The sequence below is a fragment of the Megalobrama amblycephala genome, linkage group LG23 (assembly GCF_018812025.1).
Source record: "Megalobrama amblycephala isolate DHTTF-2021 linkage group LG23, ASM1881202v1, whole genome shotgun sequence".
NCBI classification, from domain to species: Eukaryota; Metazoa; Chordata; class Actinopteri; order Cypriniformes; family Xenocyprididae; genus Megalobrama; species Megalobrama amblycephala.
The window spans coordinates 22,609,414-22,631,377 of NC_063066.1; the positions used below are offsets into that span (position 1 = coordinate 22,609,414).

General features: G+C 36.0%; 2 protein-coding genes across 4 annotated transcripts in view; one reads left to right on the plus strand and one right to left on the minus strand.

Moving 5' to 3' along the window:
• Positions 1–6,024, minus strand: part of thoc2 (THO complex 2) — a 108,945-nt gene extending 102,921 nt beyond the window's left edge. For all 3 annotated transcript variants that reach the window (XM_048176218.1, XM_048176220.1, XM_048176217.1), the window contains exons 1-2: positions 5,873–6,024; positions 4,535–4,590 (exon numbers count right to left, since the gene is read on the minus strand). In XM_048176218.1, coding sequence (XP_048032175.1) covers positions 4,535–4,590; positions 5,873–5,937 — 121 coding nt within the window. In that variant the 5' untranslated portion in view covers positions 5,938–6,024. The remainder of the gene's footprint in view (positions 1–4,534; positions 4,591–5,872) is intronic.
• A 739-nt stretch (positions 6,025–6,763) lies between these two features.
• Positions 6,764–20,770, plus strand: magt1 (magnesium transporter 1). Its single transcript, XM_048176406.1, has 10 exons — positions 6,764–6,922; positions 7,356–7,525; positions 9,647–9,764; positions 10,188–10,328; positions 10,403–10,543; positions 12,935–13,024; positions 15,229–15,292; positions 16,139–16,213; positions 16,291–16,381; positions 19,586–20,770. Exons 1-10 carry the CDS (start codon positions 6,842–6,844, stop codon positions 19,599–19,601), a joined length of 987 nt encoding a protein of 328 aa, XP_048032363.1. The 5' UTR covers positions 6,764–6,841; the 3' UTR covers positions 19,602–20,770.
• The last annotated feature ends 1,194 nt before the right edge of the window (positions 20,771–21,964 follow it).

A 21,964-nucleotide genomic window follows, 5' to 3' on the forward strand; every position in this document is an offset into this window, starting at 1 on the left:
CATCCCCCCTGTTTTTTTTTTTTTTTTTCCCCACAAATCGCACCCTGTATGTATGTAAATAGAATCTACCTATATGTATATGGTGAACATATTCTTAGTCTTTACACTGTGTCTACTGTCTACACCTGACGCAGGAAGCACTACGTGACAAATCCCCGAAGTAAATGCCTCGTTCTAATTATGACCAAGCAGCAGTCGCAATATGTCTAATAGGAAGGACAAATGGATTTGCAACGTTCGCTTTGGACGCCCGGTGTCGAGTTACTTGCTGTGTGGCACGGTAAGACGCAACAATGTTAGACACGGTGTTGGCATTTATAAAAAAAAAAAAAAATAATCGAAAACAACAGTGAGGAATCGATTCTTGGAATCGATTCTTTCGATTCCAGAAACAGGAATTGGAATCAGAATCGATTCCAAAAAATCCGGAATCGAACAGCCCTACTTTCTCTGTCAAAAAAAAATAATAAAAAATCAGTTCTGCTCACAAGTTTACATATCACTTGCAGAATATGACAGATGTTAATAATTTTAACAAATCATTAAGATTGCAGGGTTTTTTTTTTTTTTTTAATAGCTGTTCACAAGTCCCTTGTTTGTTGTGAGCAATTAACCTGTTTGCTGTTCTTCAGAAAAATCCTCCAGGTTTTGCACATGTAAAAGCAAAGAATGGGCTTGTTGTTCTAAAGAACAAGGGACTTATAAACCACAAAATAAAATAAAATAAAAAATAAAAAAAACAGTAGTAGATCATTCAGGTAACACCACACAGAGTTAAGATTCAAGGGTATGTAAACTGAACTGGTTCAATTGTGTAAATTCAGGTATTATTTTGTCTTGTTGACCATTTAAAAATCTTATGCTAAACAGCTTATTCAGAAAAGCACTAAATAAAAATATCATGCAATTTGATTCCTCTTATTTTGTGAAAATTATTAACATCTTGCATATTCTGCAAGGGGTATGTAAACTTGTGGGTAGAACAGTGTATAAATATAAATTTCAATGCAACATAAGCCCAAAGTATACTAGTACACACACACACACACACACACAAGTATATGCAGAGTCTATGTAATGCACTAATTGATTTGTCCACAAAGTGGCAACAGTGACCCAGTGCCGTTGATTCACAAGGTAGTCAAAGAAAAAACTGAATAGGAACAAAGAGAAACATGTGCACGCTAGAGGAGGTTTGAAAGTACCTGCATTTGTACAACTCTAGCCAAACAGATTACAAAGATGTGTATATGAGATAGAAAAACATGCAGAGAGTGATTGGCCAGGCACTGGGCAAGGACGAAACATTGGGTGTGCCTCAGTCAGCTCCCTAGTTCAGTAGTCAGGGCACTGATCAGGGAGTCAGCCATTTTAAGGGATGTCTCAATCCTTCCAGTGCACTGAAATGTTTGCTCCCTAAAAAGTCCCAGAGCGCATTGTGAAAATCAGGGAGTATTGATGCTCACTATGTTCCCCCAATGGAAATTCTGAAGTGCAAAACAAAACGCTTGAGCCAACTCACCACACATAGACACGGGGGGGAAAAAAAACACTTATGTAATTTTATTTCAATACATCGCTACACAGGTAATGAACATAACCTAGTTAAGATTTATAATTAATTTACGGCTGAATTATTGCGCATATATGTAACAAAGTATTTATCAGAATGCAATTTATCATAACATAAAAAAAATAATAATCAGAAAAATCTCAGTTCTGCTGTTCATAAAAACATTGTACAACGTCACCATCAGTGTCCTAAATGTATATTTATCCAGGGTCCTTTTACTGTTCCTTCCAGTGCAAGAATTTGTGTCTACGATATACTGATTCACAACCTGCAGAGATGATTGTCGTAATGCACATGCGTCAAGTTGTCGTAATGGACATGCGTCATCCGCCTGTGTGTCCGTACCAGAGTATGTGAGTGGAGCTGAGCGCCGTGATTTTTCCCAAAGCGAGGAGCGGATTTTTTGAATGTCGGAATGTCGTGGTTCTCTTACTCCAAGAGCGCTCTGCTACCGCTCCATCACGTGCACAACTCATGTTAACCGCCTATAATGCAACTGCATTATAGCATGAACGAAGATGATTTTCTTAAATATTACATTGAACAAAGTGAACAAAAATACAAATGTATCTTAAAATAACAGGCGCTAGGCCGGGGCTTGCAGGGACTATAGCCCCAGAAATGTGCATAGTCTTTTTACTTCAAAAAGTCATTAAATACCTAAAAAACAAAATAAGGGTTAATAAATGTTGTAAATTTATATAAACAATTGTTTTACTGGGGGAGGTACCATTGCACATTCAGGTCCGGCGCGCGCGTGAGGAATAGGAATCGAACGCCTCGTCAACAACCATCATATTGGAGAGCAATGAAATATGATGCAAGACCGCAGACTTTATACACATCTCGGAATATTTCAGAAGATAACAGAGATAATATCTTCTTCTCTTGTATTGTAATCTGCTACTGGTGAGTAGCTACCCTGATCTTTTGAATATTCACTCAAGTTACAAACATCAAATAATATAGATTTTAATATAAATTTTTGCACTTTGTTTGCCCTAGCTAGCCTAGTGGTGATGAAAAAATAAAGAGAAAATGCCGTTTACCATCTAAACATGTAGATTAATTCATTAAACAGGAGTCCTTGACCACGTCATCTGATTTTTCAGTTTCTCGTGCCGCGTTTTAAAATGCCATGTCAAGTTTAACTTCTGAAAACACGTCATGCGCTCTTTACCATGTTACTTGAGTTTTAAAATCACAAGCACATCCCTTCATATAGCTCCCTGCAGTATACATAGACGTACTTACATCGATATGTCTATGGGACTGTAGTTGCTTTTTTTTTTTCGTTTGGTAATAATTTAATGTGATGCTTTTCATTTTGGTAATTTATTATTAGGTTGTTATGCTCATCCAGCATTGTTTTAAAGTGAGCTAACCGATAGTTCATTATTGTTTTGAGCTAATATTACTGTTCCAATAAAGTTTGTTTTTCCTCATAGTATTTATTTTACACTGCGTCTTCTGCACAGATGTTTGTAATATAAAAAAAAAAAAATGAACAGCTGAGTGGTAATTAGGCACATTTTTTCCATGGAGTGCACATGGAGCGAGGAAATAGAGAGGACGGAGCGGGGAGGGAGCGAGGAGCGGAAAATAGTGAACCCGGAGCTGGAGCGGAGTGATTATGAAATGCTTAGAGCGCGAAGCAGAAATTTTTGCTGCTCTACTCCACTCACATACTCTGGCGCGTATACATCCAATTGAGTTCTTTGAACTGAGTTTGCATTGAGTTCTATTAGTGCTGGGCGGTTCATATGGTATACTGGTTTAAATTTCGAGACCTATATGTATTTTTCAAAAACTGATGCATCTATTCAATGGCCATGAAGCGCAATGTAGAGCGCATAGAGAGCTGACTTATATTAACTGCATACCCTTCTTACACTAATGGAAACAACTTTATTACACAACAATAATAACAAATACCATGTAGAGCCATAAGATTTCTGCGACGCTGCTACTGAAATCTGAAGTCTGTATGAATGAGCGCTGCATTTTCCTCTACTACTACACATACTGAAGCATGCGTGATGCTCGCAATGATTTCAGTGTCTGCTGTCTCACTCACTATACATGAACTTCATCTGCAGAGCTGCTCTCAGAGTCACTTTATGAATATTTCACCGTTTAATTTGATAAAACTATTGACATTTGTCGTTTCATATACACAGGAAGTCAAACGTCTTCGTCTTCTTCAAATAAAAAATTTGGTATAACTTGAAATAACAGAAATATAATATTGTATAATCGAGTGTACTTTGATTAATAGAGATAATGATAACAGTTTATTAAAACAAACTTAAAAGGATTTCATTGAAATTGCAGAAATTGCTCAGTAGAAATGTAGCCTATTTATTCATATTAATTAAATTAAATAATTTGATTACATTTTAAACTAAATTGTTAGTTTTATGAACTGATTTGATTACATAATAATTGTAATATTTTTATTTGTCCTTTGAATATTAATAATATATTCCTTGTACTCGTGACAGTGAAATATGCACAAAAAAAAAACCGCCCAGCACTAAGTTCTATGCGTACAACTATGCATGTACGCTAACATTCATGATAAAAACGAAGTACACTTTGGAATATGTACAAATGTAAATGTCTTGCGAGTGTGGAAGTTTAAAATTCGCTCTTCTGACCTCTGTCGGAATCCAGTGTGGATTGTTTTGAAATATCAGGAGAAGACATTTATCCATTGATCTTAGTGGGAAAATATAAATAAACTTGGCTTAGTTTTTTTTTTTTTTGCTTTCCATGTTCTATTATGTTGTATTGTTTGCATTTGAATGCACTTTTAAAGTTTGATTTACATTAAAGATGTAATTTGCACAATGTGAACTATTTGTGCAAATAATTATATATACAGCCACAAAACAAAAAACAAAAAAACAAATGCACCACTAACAGCCCTAAGAAATAAGTAATATGAATTAAACTTACCTTTAACAAACTCCTGACCACTGGGTTTCCCTGCAAGGTCCTGGAAAAACTGTAAACTAGAAACAGAAAAAACATATAAGTGAATGGTGACCTTCAGGTATTAATAACATGATGAGCAACAAGATGACTCCATTTACAATGGATTAAAGCTAAATTAAATATAAAAGATTGAGCATAACAGATCAACATAACGTAGAGTTTACCATTGACCACCACATTTACCTCTCACTATACAGCTTGTTTATATCACACAACTACAGTCTGTTATTCCAGCATCACAACCAGACAGACAAACATGATGGCGCTGAACAACCTTAACACATTCCTTTATCTACAAGTTCATATAGCAAGTTTAATATCAGCTGAGGCACTGCAAACAAGTGCCACTATTTATATCTGTCCCATCAGTCTCACAAACATCCACATGGATAAAACTACCTGTAAAACACAAGAGCGTGTAAATATTAATCAGGCAGTGCTCAAATCCTAGGAAGCTACCTAAAAATACAGCATTGCACATGAAGCCTCACTAAATTTTGACAATGCTGAATACAAATGCAGCTTATTTGGTTTTGGAACAGATACCAAACAGCACTGCCGAGACAAAAAAAATACTAAGTTTGAGATACACAGGGATCCCACAAGATCAGACATGCTGTCTACATAAGCAGCTCACATGGTCTTGACACTATACTGCACTGATGCTATACGATGACCACAATGCAGTCTAAGTAGGCAGCTCACTAAGTGTCAACAATTAGACCGCTGACTCAGTTTGTTTTAAACTGTGCTGCTCATAAATGTTGTCTGTGTAGGGCAGATCACTAGGTTTCGTGACATCCAATATCTAACAAAATTGAACTCTTTAGCACAGATACATCTAAACCTTTCATCAGGGTTACGCAACCTCTTAACACTCCATATTATTTACTTGAGGCTTGCTCGTGGTGTAAAATATCATGTTTACCTGCATGAAACATGTAACACACATTACACATACTGTAACACACACTAAGACACATGCTAATGCTAACCCAGCTAACTATTAGCTCCCTGACGTTACAGTCATGAAAATTACCGATAAAGTGTCTTACATCTACATTTAAAGAAACTACAGACTTTATATTCTTTATTTGGTTAACAGTATATTAAAGTTTATAGGCCATTTTATTGAACTTTTAAGTAATTAGTTTTTAACGCGCACAAGCTGTGGACATTGACAATGAAGAGAATATGATTTATGCTTTCGACAATAACCCGCGGTAATAACGCCCAAAAAAATGTATATAACTTTATTCTCATCCACACTTTCAACCTGATTACTAAACTCCTACTCACAACTCATTTTTGCCGGATTTGTCCCAGTTTTTTATCCAGTCAGACGGGAGGATAAGCGCCGCCATCTTCCTCCAAACACACTCACTCACAGCAGCGGCGGCTCGCGCCGGATGTTTAGCTCACACGCTCGCGCGCGCGTCAATGCATCTCGGGATGTCGGAGTGTTTATTTTTAATTTTCATTCCATTTGCAAGTAATTTAATATCTACATTTTCATTTTATTTTAAACCGTATAGAAGCCAACAATAGCAATATTATGAATAAACATTTTGAGAAATGAAGAGATAATAAATGTTTTAGAGACATCCTTGAGCACGTAGCTTCTGCTTTCTTCTTTCATCTGAACGGCTTTGTTGCTTATTATAATTTTGTCTTTTGATTGTACAGTACAGACAGTTGTGTATGCAAGCTTTAACTGTATGTGAATTATTAATTATGATCAATAAAACATTAGAAACATGTTGGAGTATCTTACTGGGCATCTAGCTAAAAGACTGGATTTTTACACAATTTGCTACCAACAGAAAGTACAAAATTGATAATTAACTTAGAAAGAAAAAATGAGAACAGTATATACGTGTTTGCAAAAATATATAAAATAATATATACCGTAAGAAGTCCGCATTCTTCATATAGGCCTACATAATAATTTGTCTGGGGCTAAAATAACTTAATATGGTATAGATATAGGCCTATATAAAATAAATTTATACGGTATAGGTACAGTGGGAAACACAACACTGGCATTAAAAAAAAAATCCGGTCTTTTTTTCCCACAGGCATGTGGGGGGGGGGGGGGGGGGGGGGGGGCTTTTATTTTGAAAATACTAAAGTATTTTCGAGCTTTAGTTTTGTCGCTTGAGACTTTTATTTTAAAACTCTTCCTCTTCCGCAGAGCTCCACCAATAGGAAGCGGACAGGAGATCCTTCCTGCAGAACTGTCGTGGCCGCAGAGTGGCAGCTTCAGAAATGTTTTATAAACTTTTGATAGTTGTTTTCCTCGCTGTTAATTTACATGGCACGCCATCAAATGGGCAGAAAAAGAAGGAGGTCAGTGGATTCTATTGGTTTGTTATTAAGTGTTTTTTTACCCTTCGTATGCACTGAACTGACTGGTTTCTCAAAGGCTCTGATAGATTCTTTCTCTCAACAGCACATTGGATTAAATCGCATATTAATGTTAACATTTGTGAGAACAATATGATCAATCTGTAAATCACTTCGAATGAATTATTGGCCTCGGTTTTATTCAATGTATTATGAGCTGTCACACTTGGCCCTGTATGCAAACTAAGCTAAGCTTCCTGTTGCACAGCAGCCAATGAACTGACCTGACTGCTTCTGAATTAAACTTCTGTTTGTGTTGTTCATGTTAGTATGCACGAAACACAATGAACATGAGTTACTCCGTGAGGACTAAACCTGTGCTGAATGTACTGCGAGATTCTGTGAATGAGTGGTTGGTTAATATGTGTGTTTCCAGACCCTGCTGTCAGAGAAGGTCAGTCAGATGATGGAGTGGGCCAGTAAGCGTGCAGTGATCCGACTGAATGGAGAAAAGTTCAGGAGGCTGATCCGAGCTCCTCCACGCAACTACTCCGTCGTTATCATGTTCACAGCTCTGCAGCCACAGAGACAGTGTGCTGTCTGCAAGTAAGTGCACTGAGAGAGCATCCACTACAAACACTTCATTCTGCTGTGTGTGCAGCAGTGTTGTTATTGTTTAATGCAAAACTATTACATATCATTTTAGGTGAAATAAAGCTGAAATAAAATAAAATGGAAATATAAGACAAAGAATGTGATCTTAAAGATATAGTTTATCCCAAAATGAAAATTTGCTGTTAATTTACTCACTCTCAGGCTATCCAAGATGTAGATGTTTTCTTTTTTCTTCAGTAGAACAGTACAGAAGATTTTTAGCTGAAACTGTAGTCCTTGGTGATTCATTTAATGCAAGTCTAGAGTCACTTTGAAAGTCAAAAATCATATACAGGCAAAACAAAATGTAATACCTGTGGATCCTGACGATACATTGAGGTCTTATGAAGCAAAACGAGCGGTCTGTTAAAGAAACTGAACATTATTTACAACATTATTACCTGTAATCCACAGCCTCGGCAAATGGTCTGGAGCAACCTATATAAAAAATAAAGATTATGTTCATCTGTGTCATGTCATTTGGGAAGACTGACTTTTCCCGGTTTCCAAACTTTTGACTCAGTGTCGTCAGTCATTGCTATTATCAGCTATAGCTGAACCGGCAAAAAAATGCTGTTCTTACTTAGAATTTTTGTCTTGTTTCCAGTCCAAATATCTTAAAGTTCTTAAATCAAGAAGCATTTTCTAGACAAGTAAAAATGATTTTCTTGTTTTTAGAAAAAATAAGTCAAAATTAAGTGAGTTTTTCCTGAAAACAAGCAAAATAATCTGCCAATGGGGTAAGCAAAATAATCTTATTTCAAACCAAAAATAAGATATATAACCTTGTTTTCATTTTGGATTAAGATTATTTTGCTTACCCCATTGGCAGATTATTTTGCTTGTTTTCAGGAAAAACTCACTTAATTTTGACTTATTTTTCCTGAAAACAAGAAAATAATTTTTACTTGTCAAGAAAATGCTTCTTGATTTAAGAACTTTAAAATATTTTGACCAGAAACAAGACAAAAACTCTAAGAACAGCATTTTTTTTGCGGTGATAAAAATCTTCTTTACTGTTCTAATGAAGAAAAAAAACGTAATCTACCTCTTGGATGGCCTGAGGGTGAGTAAATTAACAGCAAATTTTCATTTTTGGGTGAACTATACCTTTAAACTGAACAAAATTTTAAATGTTGCCTTGTCAACAAACTGAAAAAAGTTTGAGTTGAAGTACTTTGTATTTCACTAAAAATGAAATAAAAATAAATTAAAGCTAAATAGAACTATAAAAAATGACAGAAGCACATAATAAATGTTTTTCCAACCAATGTCAAAAAAATGGTTGAAAACCAAAATTAAAATTTATTTTTGCATTTCCCTTTGTTGCTGCTGCACAAAAATGACATACTTCACATTGAAACCTAAAACCTTTACACGGCTACGTTCAGACTGTCAGTGCAAATCCGATTTTTGTGCATATCCGATTGATATCCAATTAGGGCTGGGGGGATATATCGCATGCAATTGTCATGCGCATTTCGTCAGTAAAGCCGGTTCCCTGATTGCCGCTAAATCGCCATCACCTGCTTTCAAATGGAGCGGATGAATCGCCTTCGATAATAAACGCGATATTGCGTGGCTTGTCAGTGATCTACGGCTCTGTCTATTAAATGCCGCTACATTTGAAAGCAGGTGATGGCGATTTAGCGGCAATCAGGGAACCGGCTTTACTGACGAAATGCGCATGACAATTGCATGCGATATATCCCCCAGCCCTATATCCAATTAGACTTAGCAAGTGTGAACGGCCAATAATCATATGAAATGTGATTTTTACAAATCCGTTTTGAGCTACATAAATGTGGTTTGAAATCCTATTCAAATCGCATTTCTGGAAATCTGTTTCAGTCTGACCACTCTGATCGGATTTAGCGTGGTTTATGTGACTACACACAAATCTAATCTGAACAGTTGCGATACACAATGTGGACGTCAATAATTTGAGATCTGATTCCAGTCGGACACACAAATGATCAGATTTGGACTGACAGTGTGAACGTAGCCTAAATTAATTTTATATTTAAAAAAAACTGTGAAAAACAAAATCTCCTTTTCTTTTTTTTTTTTCAGACAGGCAGATGAAGAGTACCAGATCCTTGCGAATTCTTGGCGTTATTCGAGTGCATTTACTAACCGCATTTTCTTTGCAATGGTGGATTTTGATGAAGGCTCAGATGTTTTCCAGATGGTAAATGTCCTGAATTAAATTTACCTTTGTACTCCATCTCATACCTTAGTCTGTTAAAGTGAACATGAAGTGACATTTGTGATATATGACATTTTTCCAAGTGCAAAAAAAAAAAAAAAAGAAGTCTCGGACAGGACTTCTATACTGGAAATTGATTGGATGTACATTTATGTATCTGAATAGAGCCAGACCTAAATGTGATTACTATAGCTATACAACTGTTGGTTAACATTAACCAGTTGCTCCCAAGGACTAAGTGAAGTCATTGTAAAAGTAAAGTTGTTTTAGAGGCAAAGCACAATAAGACAAGTAAAATAAAAGAAATGGATTCATGTTGACATTGAGAAGCATGATTCTTAATATATATTATTAGTCATAATAGTTACATAATTTCTTATTTCAATCTGTTTATGTCCTCCACAGCTCAATATGAACTCGGCTCCGACATTCATCAACTTCCCGGCCAAAGGCAAACCCAAGCGAGCGGACACATACGAGCTACAGGTCCGAGGCTTCGCAGCCGAGCAGTTGGCCCGATGGGTGGCGGACCGAACAGATGTCCATGTAAGGCTAGAGCACACACATTCAGCTTCAGAAGGGTCACATCAGTGTTTAACGTGTTGTTGTGTGTCGTTCAGATTCGGGTGATCAGGCCTCCGAACTACGCTGGGCCACTGATGCTGGGTTTGCTGCTGGCATTCATCGGCAGTCTGGCTTACTTGCGCCGAAACAACCTGGAGTTCCTGTTCAATAAGAACGTCTGGGCTTTCTCTGCACTGGTGGGCACTTGACCTTTATATTTTATAATGAAAAGATGGGATTCTAATACTTATACTCCTCTATAGTTTTTATTATATGTTGATATTTATTTTATGTTGATACCCTTGAAAAGGTTTTAATTAGAGATGCACGATATATCGCCCACCATATTGGTATTGGCTGATATACAGTACAGTCCAAAAGTTTGGAACCACTAAGATTTTTAACGTTTTTAAAAGAAGTTTCGTCTGCTCACCAAGGCTACATTTATTTAATTAAAAATACAGTAAAAAACAGTAATATTGTGAAATATTATTACAATTTAAAATAACTGTTTTCTATTTGAATATATTTCACAAAGTAATTTATTCCTGTGATGCAAAGCTGAATTTTCAGCATCATTACTCCAGTCTTCAGTGTCACATGATCCTTCAGAAATCATTCTAATATGCTGATCTGCTGCTCAAGAAACATTTAATGTGTACAATTGTACAAAATATTTGTGTACAATATTTTTTTTCAGGATTATTTGATGAATAGAAAGTTCAAAAGAACAGTGTTTATCTGAAATCTAATCTTTTGTAACATTATAAATGTCTTTACTGCCACTTTTGATTGATTTAATGCATCCTTGCTGAATAAAAGTATTCATTTCTTTAATTTATTTTCAAAAAAATAAAAATAAAAATTCTTACTGACCCCAAACTTTTGAACGGTAGTGTATAATGCTACAGAAGCTTTGTATTTCAGATAAATGCTGTTCTTTTGAACTTTCTATTCATCAAGGAATCCTGAAAAAAAAAGTACACAACTGTTTTCAACATTGAAAATAATCATAAATGTTTATTGAGCAGCAAATCAGCATATTAGAATGATTTCTGAAGGATCATGTGACACTGAAGACTGGAGTAACGATGCTGAAAATTCAGCTTTGCATCACAGGAATAAATTACTTTGTCAAATATATTTAAATAGTACACAGTTATTTTAAATTGTAATAATATTTCACAATTTTACTGTTTTTTACTTTATTTTTAATTAAATAAATGTAGCCTTGGTAAGCAGACGAAACTTCTTTTAAAAACATTAAAAATCTTAGTGGTTTCAAACTTTTGGACTGTACTGTATATGTTATCCTTATCGACCCAATAATAAAATTTGGCTGATATATTGAAGCCGATAAGTAATTGATTATTTCCTTGAGCTGAGACACTTCAGATGCGTGCTGTTCACCATGATAGTTTTGAATTGCTTGAAATATGATTGAAATCACTTCGAAAAGGAAAATACAGTTAAGTGCAACATGCAGTGCAAGTCTGTCATATAGACTACATAAAATTATAAAGAAAATACTACTGCAGTGCAAAAAGAATGTTGTGAATTCTTTTGTGTGCTGTTTTATTTTTCTCGTATCATTTTCATCAACAATTTGGTTTCATTAAAATCATTCAATTACTGTCCGTGCATAGGCTATTCCATTTTGATTCTTTATACCAAGTTATGTTGTCCAATGACTTGTTTGCATTATTTAGGGATTATTTATTTGTAAAGCAATAGATTTTTATTTATTTATTTATGAATGATAAAGAAAGTTAGGAGTGTAAAATTAATTTACAAAACTTGCACTGGTTTAAACTAGGCTATTGTACGGTATATGTTTGATTTATGTTGTGCTTGGGACAATTATTAAGTGCTTTTAAAGTTGTTAGTTTAAAGTTGTTAGAGAGTTTTGTTTTTGAAATCTGGCTCTCAAATGATATAAATTTGAATTTGGATTTAGCTTTTGATTTAAAGGCCAAAATATCAGTTCTTCAAATATAAAGCATTTTATCAGTATCGGTATCAGCCAAAATTTTCATATCGGTGCATCCCTAGTTTTAAAAGAGAAATTTAGTTTTAGATTTGAGGAAAAATGGGCCTTAAGCATCTAATTTAGTTAATAAACAAACAAACATGTCTCCCAGTCTGTGCCAGAAAAAATAAATAAATAAAATATAAAATAAATTAAATTAAATTAAAATAAAATAAATGGCATCTTCATTATTCCTTATTTAATCCTTACTACTTTTTTTTCCTTTTTTTTTGTGTGAAGACTTCCTTAATTAAACATAGCAACGTGCTAACAACTGCACAGAACATCTTAGCCACTACCTAGCAATATTTAAGTTGCGTCCTAAATGTCACTAGCACCTGCATAGCAAGCAATGCATTAAGAACTATTATGAAAACTTTAGAAACTGCATAGCAACACCCTAGTAATGTAGTGGTGAGTTTTACATAGGGAAGCATTTTTTTTATTTTGTTTAGAACATGTAAAAATATAGTTAACATGAACAACCTTCTCTCTCTCTATCTCTATCTCTCTCTCTCTCTCTCTCTCTCTCTCTCTCTCTCTCTCTCTCTCTCTCTAGTGTTTTGTTTTAATCATGACATCGGGTCAAATGTGGAACCACATCCGAGGACCTCCATACGCTCACAAGAACCCAAACACTGGCCAAGTGGTTCGTTACACTCTTTACCTCATGTTTGGTTTTATTTGTTTGTTTTTTTTATATTTCACAGACCCCATGAAACGGCTTGACAATCCCACTTTTCTTTGCTGTGTTGATGTATTTCATTTTGAGAGTTTGTCTCTTTTGTATAGCAGATTTTGTCACCTGTTTTAATTCATTCTAGAGAGTGTTTGAGTCATCAGTATTTTGCTCCAGTTTCCTGGAAGAGAAAGACTGTCCCCCGGTTTCACAGACGAGGCTTAAATTAGTCCTAGACTAAAATGCATGTTTGAGCTGTTTTAACACTCTGAGGTCTAAAAACGCGCCGGCGCGTTTTGCAGGTTTTTTTTCACATTGCAGCAAAACAGACTTAAAATACTCTGTCATTTTTTGTCATAGAAACTCTCAATTGAAACTATAGAATATCTCTTTTAGTACACTCAAGTAAAAACAAAATTTTGCTTTTTTAAAATAAAGAAAACTAACATGATGCGTGATCTCTCATCTCCCTCTGAACGAAGTCCAACTGATAGTTCTCGGAACTGTAACTTAGTGAATACTAATACATACTTATGTCTAACAAAACGTTCAGGTTTTAAATGTGCAAGTCAAATCGAAAACAAACCTGTGTTTATGTAACTGTATGAAAAGAGAGCCATGTCGAGTCCGTGATTCACCTCCATGGCCACGCCCACGCTCACAGGCATTCAGAGACAACAAGCATTCATCATCTCAACGTGTATTTATTGCCTTGAAAACTGGATGAAAAAGCCATGGTTGGATCTCTGGAAGACATGCAGTAAATTCCTGGTTTTCTTCTATTGATAAGTTTTACACTCTTTACCTCATGTTAGCGCCCTCCGGTTTTATTTGTTTAAACACCATTTTTCGTATATTTCACAGACCCCATGAAACGGCTTGACTAAAATGCACAGAGCGCCCTCCACTTTTCTTTGCTGTGCAAACACCAGCGTTGATAACAATGTATTTCATTTTGAGAGTTTGTCTCTTTTGTATAGCAGATTTTGTCATTATATTTTAAAGTATAATATAAAACCATTATTTTATATTGTAATAAAATTTTTTTATGTTTCATTCATGATGAGCTTGAGACATCAGAAGTTGTTTTTCACAGCCTACCTGAGAAATGCCTCATTTTGCAAGTCTTTTCAGTCATTACTATTCATTCTTTTGTCTTCAGGTGAGAATGAGCCATTATTCATGGAGATTCACGCCTTGCATACTGTGTTTCCAAAAAGTTTACAAAACTAAATCAGTATATTGTTATAAATGAAAGAGTAGTCAGCATAATTTTTACATAATTTTGAAGCAAAAACTCTAGTCTACAACCTTCAATACCCAAAAGTCTTGTGAACACAGATTTAATATACTTTTATTGGCCTTATATCAGTGACTTAAGTTTTTTGTTTTTTCAGTAACCACGCATAAACGTTATTCCTTCAAAAACACAAACATGTACACACATGTTCCTCACATATTATGGTAGCCTAGTTTTTGCTGAATACAGTGTAATGACACTTGTGTCATTAATATGTTTATGAACAACTGAAAAAAGCACAAAAGTCAGGGCATGTCAAAACTTCTCCAGGCCCCAAATCAGCCTCAGACTCCAGATGGTTAACTGAAAGCAACTTGTACTGGCATATCTTAAAATATGTCAGTGTCATTGTTTTGTCTCAAGATGTACACCAGTAATGTTTTTTTTCTAGTGAAAGTTTATAAAAGCTACTTAAATCCCGTTATTAATCCCCTAATCCTGGTTTAGGCTAAGCCCTGTCTGTGAAACCAGGCCTGTAAATCTTAAATGTGTGCATTTGATGAAAGTTTATTTTGTCATCTTGCATAAAGCTAACATTCATAGACTAAAAGCCACAAAACTCTTCAATTGCTTGTGGTCTTTAAAGGGGTCATGCCTTTTTAATGTTCCTTGAGGGTCACTTTATGAAGTTAATAGTTTTTTGCACAAAAACAATCCTATATTTGCAAAACATGATGATTTTCCACCCTCAGTCAGAAAGGCCTGGTTTGGGTGTTTGTCGGTAAACATTCACTATTGAGATTGATAACCTCCCTGCTTCACCTCACTGCACTGAACATTTAATTCCTCTTGTCACGATCACTTCAAGTTCTCATGTGTTCAGATTTTTATATCAAGTGATGATCCACAGTAATATGTCTTTTTTTCATTTCAGAGTTACATCCACGGCAGCAGTCAGGCTCAATTTGTGGCAGAGACTCACATTGTTCTTCTCTTCAGTATCCTTCACAGCCACTGCACTCAGATCATTTACACTGCGTCCTGACCAGACATAATGTCTGCTACACGGCAAGCAAAAAACATTTTGTTGGTCACTTGGTTTCTTTTTTGTTGCATTGTGCCGCGAAGTCCCGCCCACTCTAAAATCTCATTGGTGCGCATACACGTTCAATCAAAAGTTTGGAGTCAGTAGGATTTTTTTTTTTTTTTTTTTTTTTTTAAGGAAGTCTCTTCTGCTCACCAAGGCTGCATTTATGTGATCAAAAGTAAACAGTAATATTTGGAAATATTATAATTTACTGTTTTCTATTTGAATATATTGTAAAAAGTAATTTATTCCTGTGAAAAAAATCATTTCTCTTTAGTACTCTTCATTACTCTACCACTCTTCAGTGTCACATGATCCTTCAGAAATCATTAGAATATGCTAATTTGCTGCACAAGAAATATTTCTTAATTTTATCAATGCTGAAAACAGTTGCACTGATTCATATTTTTGTGGAAACCGTTATTTTTTTTCTGGATTTATATTTTGATGAATAGAAAGTTAAAATAAAACAGCATTTATTTGAAATAGAAAGCTTTTGTAACATTGTAAAGCTCTTTATTGTCACTATTGATTAATTTAATGTGTCCTTGCTGAATAAAAGTATTACTTCCTTTAAAAAAAAAAAAATCTTACCGACCCCAAACGTTTGAACAGTAGTGTAGCTCCACAAACCACTGTATATTATCCATCAGATATGTTCTGATTGGCTGTGGCTTTATGTCTGGTTAGCACACAGTGTTAATCTTTCATGTCGGTCATTCAGTCGTCACGAACGTGTTCCTGAACTCTGATTCAGATGCTGCGGTGACTCTGGGAATGGTGCTGCTTCATGAGGCTGCGACCTCTGACCTGGATGTCGGGAAGAGGAAAAGTATGCTGTCAAACGACCTGTGCTCTATAGACTTAAGTGAGAACAGGTTTAATTTTTTTCTTTTGTTTCCTCTCCAGTCATGTGTGTGGCAGGAATCGGGCTGGTGGTGCTGTTCTTCAGTTGGCTGCTGTCAGTCTTTAGGGCCAAATATCACGGATATCCTTACAGGTGAGCTCATTAGACCATCATTAGTCTAATAAACAGATTGAAATATCAGTGCAAAACAGTACGCCAACAGAGTAGTATGTCCTTAAACATTGTATTCGAAAAAACAGTAGGCCAAAAGTCCTTGGATGACCTGCTGTTTCCTCTGATAATCTGAAGTATGCATCTGATGGACACTTTACTATCCCATGAGGCCACGAGAGAGGATTTATGAATGGCAGTGAAGTGACAATAGGTTACATGATAATGACAACATGCTGGATGTAGTATGTCTGGATTACATTCATACTACACATACTCATACTATATAGAACATACTTTTTTTAACGGTCGCGAAATACATTCAAATTCAAATGTAGTACGTACTCAGACAGCACCAAATCTGATGTCTGTGCAAAGTGTCAGATGATTGTCACTAGTTCACTTACATTTGATTAGTGACCCAGAAATTGTGCCGAATCTTAAAATCATGAAAACTACAGATTGTTCTATTTTTGTGTCCCCGCCGATGGACTGTCTGACCGACAGAGGATTATTAACAGAACAGTTATTGTAAGAGTAGGTTTATCGATGAAAATTGTATAGTACTTTGTCTACTCTTTAAACAGCATTATAGTAAAAATGGATCACTGTGACCACAACTTTCTTGCCTGTATGCGACGGTGTTTTACTTTGGCGGAACTGACAGAACGGCAGTTTCTTTCAGTTTTTCCCTTCTATTTGGCCTAAAACACTTTGTTCGTGGTCATCCAGTTTGAAATGTTGACTACAAACATAAAGGTTTTTCAGATATTCTTTCGCTGCGCTCTCTGGCATTTAGCTGCTGCCTACAACGCGCTGGATCCTTCACTGGAAACCGAAAGTAACTCACTCCCGCTAAACGTTTACTCTTTGAATTCTTGCACCTGGGATCAATACATGTCGACACCATTATGACTAAAAGTTTGCTAAGAAGTATTTCCTAATAAGCAAGGCAGTATTTAACTCTTTTAAGCGTATCCAAAGCAGACTGGTGGGGGTGGCCTTGGACGGCAACATGCCCAGTGCATTATGGGTGTTGAAGTTTTCCTACCTATAGAGTGGTGCAGGTATGAACCCGGAATACTAATTCGCAGATGTTCCTTCGAGATTTTCCTATGGGCTTTTATAATGGGTTTTTTCGATTTATGTGTAAAATAAAGCCTGGGGTAAATGTAACTTGACGATACTTTGATGCTTTTTTCTACAACAAATTACACACCAAATTACATGTTTTTAATATGTATCTAGATAAAACAGCTTGGGGTGTGAGTGTGTGCAGTGTACATTGTTGAACAAAACACCAAAGTATCGCCAAATCTCGAATGAACCAGCAGCGAATTAGACTTCCGGGTTCGGACGTCATACCAGCCCCACTCTATTTGGCAAATGGGAGACAACAGCTTTTTTTCTGTTTTTCTCTAATCAGGTAGCACAAATTATAAAAAAATAAAAAAAATAAATCACCTTTCTACTGTTTACGCAGCCATGTTTTATTGTAAGTCCATATTGCCAGTGGTGAAGTACCCCTTTAAATTGAGAGTAAATACATTTATAATGTTACAAAAGATTTTTGTTTAAAATGAATTATGTTCATTTGAACATTCCATTCATCAAAGAATCCTGAAAAAATGTATCACAGTTTCCACAAAAATATTAAGCAACACAACCGTAGATCACTGACAAGCTACGCAATATCGCGTTCATTATAGCAGATGAATCGCCTTCGATAATGAATGCGATATTGCGTAGCTTGTCAGTGAACTACGGTTCTGTCTATTAAATGCCGCTCCATTTGAAAGCAGGTGATGGCGAAAAAATGTGTGTGTTTGTGTCTAATTACAGACACGGCATTTTTAAACCGTCCCAATAGCTTCGTCTTTATTGCAATCAATAAAACTGGTTTATTGGCAAATTAGGTAAATGTAATAACTGCATTAAAATATAAATACAACATTAAAAAGTCAACCATAGATGGTTTTGTGTCGATGTACAAGGACTTCAGAATGAACAGCTAACAGTTCACCGGAAGTGCCCGAGCTGGCTTAACGACAACCAGGAAGTAACCCGTGCATATAGTCCATTGCATGCGATATATCACCCAGCCCTAATTGTAATATATTACAAAAGAAAACAGTCATTTTAAAGGTGGAGTAAGTAGATATTCAAAAACACTGTTTGGAAGTTAGTCAGGCCGACACCAACAACAAATGTGTAACCAATCAGCGTTAGGTGGCGTATGATGGTCAAGGAGAGAGAATGAGCAAGAGGGAGACTTGAAGAAGAAAAAAAAACTGCAGAACGAGAGATGGGACACAATACAAAAGAGCTCAAAAGAAAATCACTGGAATGAAGGTTTATGACTGGGCAAGCGCTTTAGGACCCACGTTTATATTAGAAAAGCTTTCCAGCGCTGGAGAAAGCTAAGCAGGAAGGCCTGAAAACAGACGTGGAGGCTGCTTTGATTCCGCTTCACATGTGAGTAACACTGGGTTTTGATTGTCTGGAGCTGCTGTGCTGTTGGCGACTAACAACAAACACTTTGTATTTACTCTTGTGTACTGTACGTTCATTTTTTGTGCTTCCTTGTCGTTCGCTCATCAACTGCGCTTTATTTTTCGTGAAGCATTTTGTTGCGCGTCAGCTGTGATAAACAGACATCCACTCGAATTGCGTGTGTAACAGTGGCCTGATAGTGAGAGTTCTGCAGTTAAACTACTGCACTCTGATGACCGCTAGAGAATGTTGTGTTTAGCGTCATTGTCACTGCACTCGCCTGCCAGCAGCAGTCGGGCTGGAGTTCGAGATGGTGCAGAGCAGGGTGGTTAGGATTGGAAGTTTGAGTTTTGGAAGCGGAGCAATGAAGAAAGGGGTGGGTTTGTTTGGGTTGATTTCAAATATCAACAATGTCCAACAGCGTTTTTCAGAAAAACTGATCCCACCATTAAATTGCAATAATATTTAATGTTCAGTATTAATTCAATATTACTGTTTTTACTGTATTTTTGAACAAATAAATGCAGCCTTGGTGAACATAAAACACTTCTTTCAAAAACATTTTTAAAAATCTTACTGACCCCAAACATTTGAACTATAGTTTATTTAATAAGAATTATAATTTAGAAATGTATTCATACCGATGATGACTTCATTTCCTTTCTAACATAAATGCCTTTTGTTTTTGTGCAGCTTCCTGTTTGGCTAAATGAGGACCGTTGGAGGAGCTGTGGCAAATATTAATGCGCAAAGTGCCTTAATGTTTAAAATGAGTTATTGATTTGGTAAAGTTCTGCTTGACCCTGTATGTGCCTTCTTGCTTTTTTTTATATTGCGGATTACATTTTAAAGTTTTTACTGAAAGTTTGTTAAATTCATTGGATTTATCTCCCTGAGTGGTCTAGTCTAGGGTAACGTGGTGTGGGTTACGTGCGAACACAGAGGGTAAACTCAAGCAGATGCGCTGTATGGCATCGCTTGCCAATGAGGTTTTATTGCTAATCAAATGTACAGTTTTATATTGAATTTGGTTGGGTCAAAATGCGTAGATTTGGAAGATGCACAAAGGCAAGCAAGGTGTTTTCAATTCTACCTCATGAATGTGCATATCAAGTGTCCAAAGTCAACTCAAAGTGATTCTGAGGTTTCTGAGGTAGTTCATGAGATGAGGAAACCTCGGGGTGAATGAAAGTGTCTTAAATGCGGAGAGTGTTTGTCCTGCCTCAGGTGATGATTTATGCCATTAAAAGTGCCTTGATTGCTCGTTGCATTGTATTTCTTTTGATTGATTACTCTTCGAGTTGTATATCTCATGCTTTGAGTCACTCGGTTGGTCTCTTCAAATTGAAATAATACAATAAAAGTAATTATTGGTTTTTGGCAGTTTGGGAGATTGTACCCTGCTGCCTACTAATACTGCAGTATTCCTATTACTAAATGACTATTTCTGTATTACGAATATTGTGCACATTTTTTAAAACATGGTACAGCTGCCAAAAATTTTAGTATACGACAGCTGTCTGCGTTGAATACTATATCCCACAATGCAACCTGCTCAACTTGACCTTCTATTCCTGTGTGATAAATAATCTGGATGTGGACACATCGTTTGATCAGACTGCTAAAGTTAAAGATAAAAATGTAAAAAGATAACCAAAACATGATTGACTTGAGCTGATTCAACCAATGGTGTGAGTTTGGGGTTGTGTTTCCTGTTGAACCGACTAATTGCAGATGAGGGGTGTGTTAGAAAACGTAATTATATGTAAATAAGAGGTTTAAAAAAATAATTCTTCTTCTTGCACTTGTATGTGGTTTATATTGTGTATACACAGAACTCTTTTAATAAATATGCAAAATAACCGCATTTACTTCTGAGATTTGAGATCTGCTGGTCGTCTCATCTGTGGTTCTAAAACATTTTTGCAAGTTCTTCTGGATTTGCAAAATCGCTTTGAATGTAATTGTTTTCTTTAAATGATATTTTCATGGCTGATGTCTGGCCAGTAGGGAGCAGTGCTGCCTCTCTGAACATCTCCATATTGAAGTTGAACAACATTTAAGAAACGATGAGTCATGGAATAGAAAAAGACCTTTCTGAATTTTTTCCCTTATTTTCACCAACCATAATTCTTGATGTAAATGTAACCAAGTTAGCTTATATTTAACCACTATTATAACATAATGAAGAGAAAATGGATGTTTAAATAAGATGCTGAACTCAACAATTTAGTAACAACGAAAATATAAGCTTTAACACTCCTGTCAAGAACACAAAGGGATAAAGCTGATGTTGAAATTACAAATCATTAAAATATATATGCATATTTGTATAATCACAGAGTTAGTAAAACTGTACATGAGCTTTCATATATTTTTAATGTTATTTTGCTTACATTCATAGACATCCCCAGTCTTTCACTATTTTCTCCTTTTCTGGACTTGTCATGTTTATCAGAACTAATCAGTGAATGTAATTAAATGAATTACACAACTGAAGCAATCCTTTTTTATTGTGTTGTCCTCTTTGATATACATGTCTGAACAGGTGCTTTCAGGTAAATTGCCTCTGCAAATCCACATGTTCTGGTTTAGATGTCAGGGAGCCAATCATGCCAGACGTTGTCTTTAGCTCCATATAAGGACAACCTTGAGTGCTCTCGGTAGGGAGCAGCGGGTGTTTCCCGTGCTGAAGGCACGCATTGTTCCTCACAGCCTGGGCTAAATGTGTGTAGCTCTCTAAATAAATAACCACTATATAGTTATAGCATCCAAATATGCTTTCTACGGAAGCCCTCAGAGTCCATGCATTCTGTTTCTTGTCTCATGACCACAGCTTAAATTTCTTGTGATCTTGACTAAATTTTTCTGTGTACTTGACATAATAGCATGTTTTTATTGTTCTGGCGCCAGCAAAGCTTCCATCAGCATTGATCACGGACTCACTCAAGCAAATTGCTCTGTGTCTGGCAGTGATTGACAACTTCTTCATTACCATCCGACACTTGAGAAGGAGGCTCTCAGGTCTACAGGTTTATCATCAAAGACAATATTTTGCTTTAGTGCAGTAAT

Bases quoted from the DNA above. Each gene is read 5' to 3' on its own strand.
- magt1 (XM_048176406.1), top strand. From the start codon at position 6,842: ATGTTTTATAAACTTTTGATAGTTGTTTTCCTCGCTGTTAATTTACAT. The intron at 7,526-9,646 runs GTAAGTGCACTG...TTTTTTTTTCAG, and splicing joins AGACAGTGTGCTGTCTGCAA to ACAGGCAGATGAAGAGTACC. The intron at 9,765-10,187 runs GTAAATGTCCTG...TGTCCTCCACAG, and splicing joins GCTCAGATGTTTTCCAGATG to CTCAATATGAACTCGGCTCC.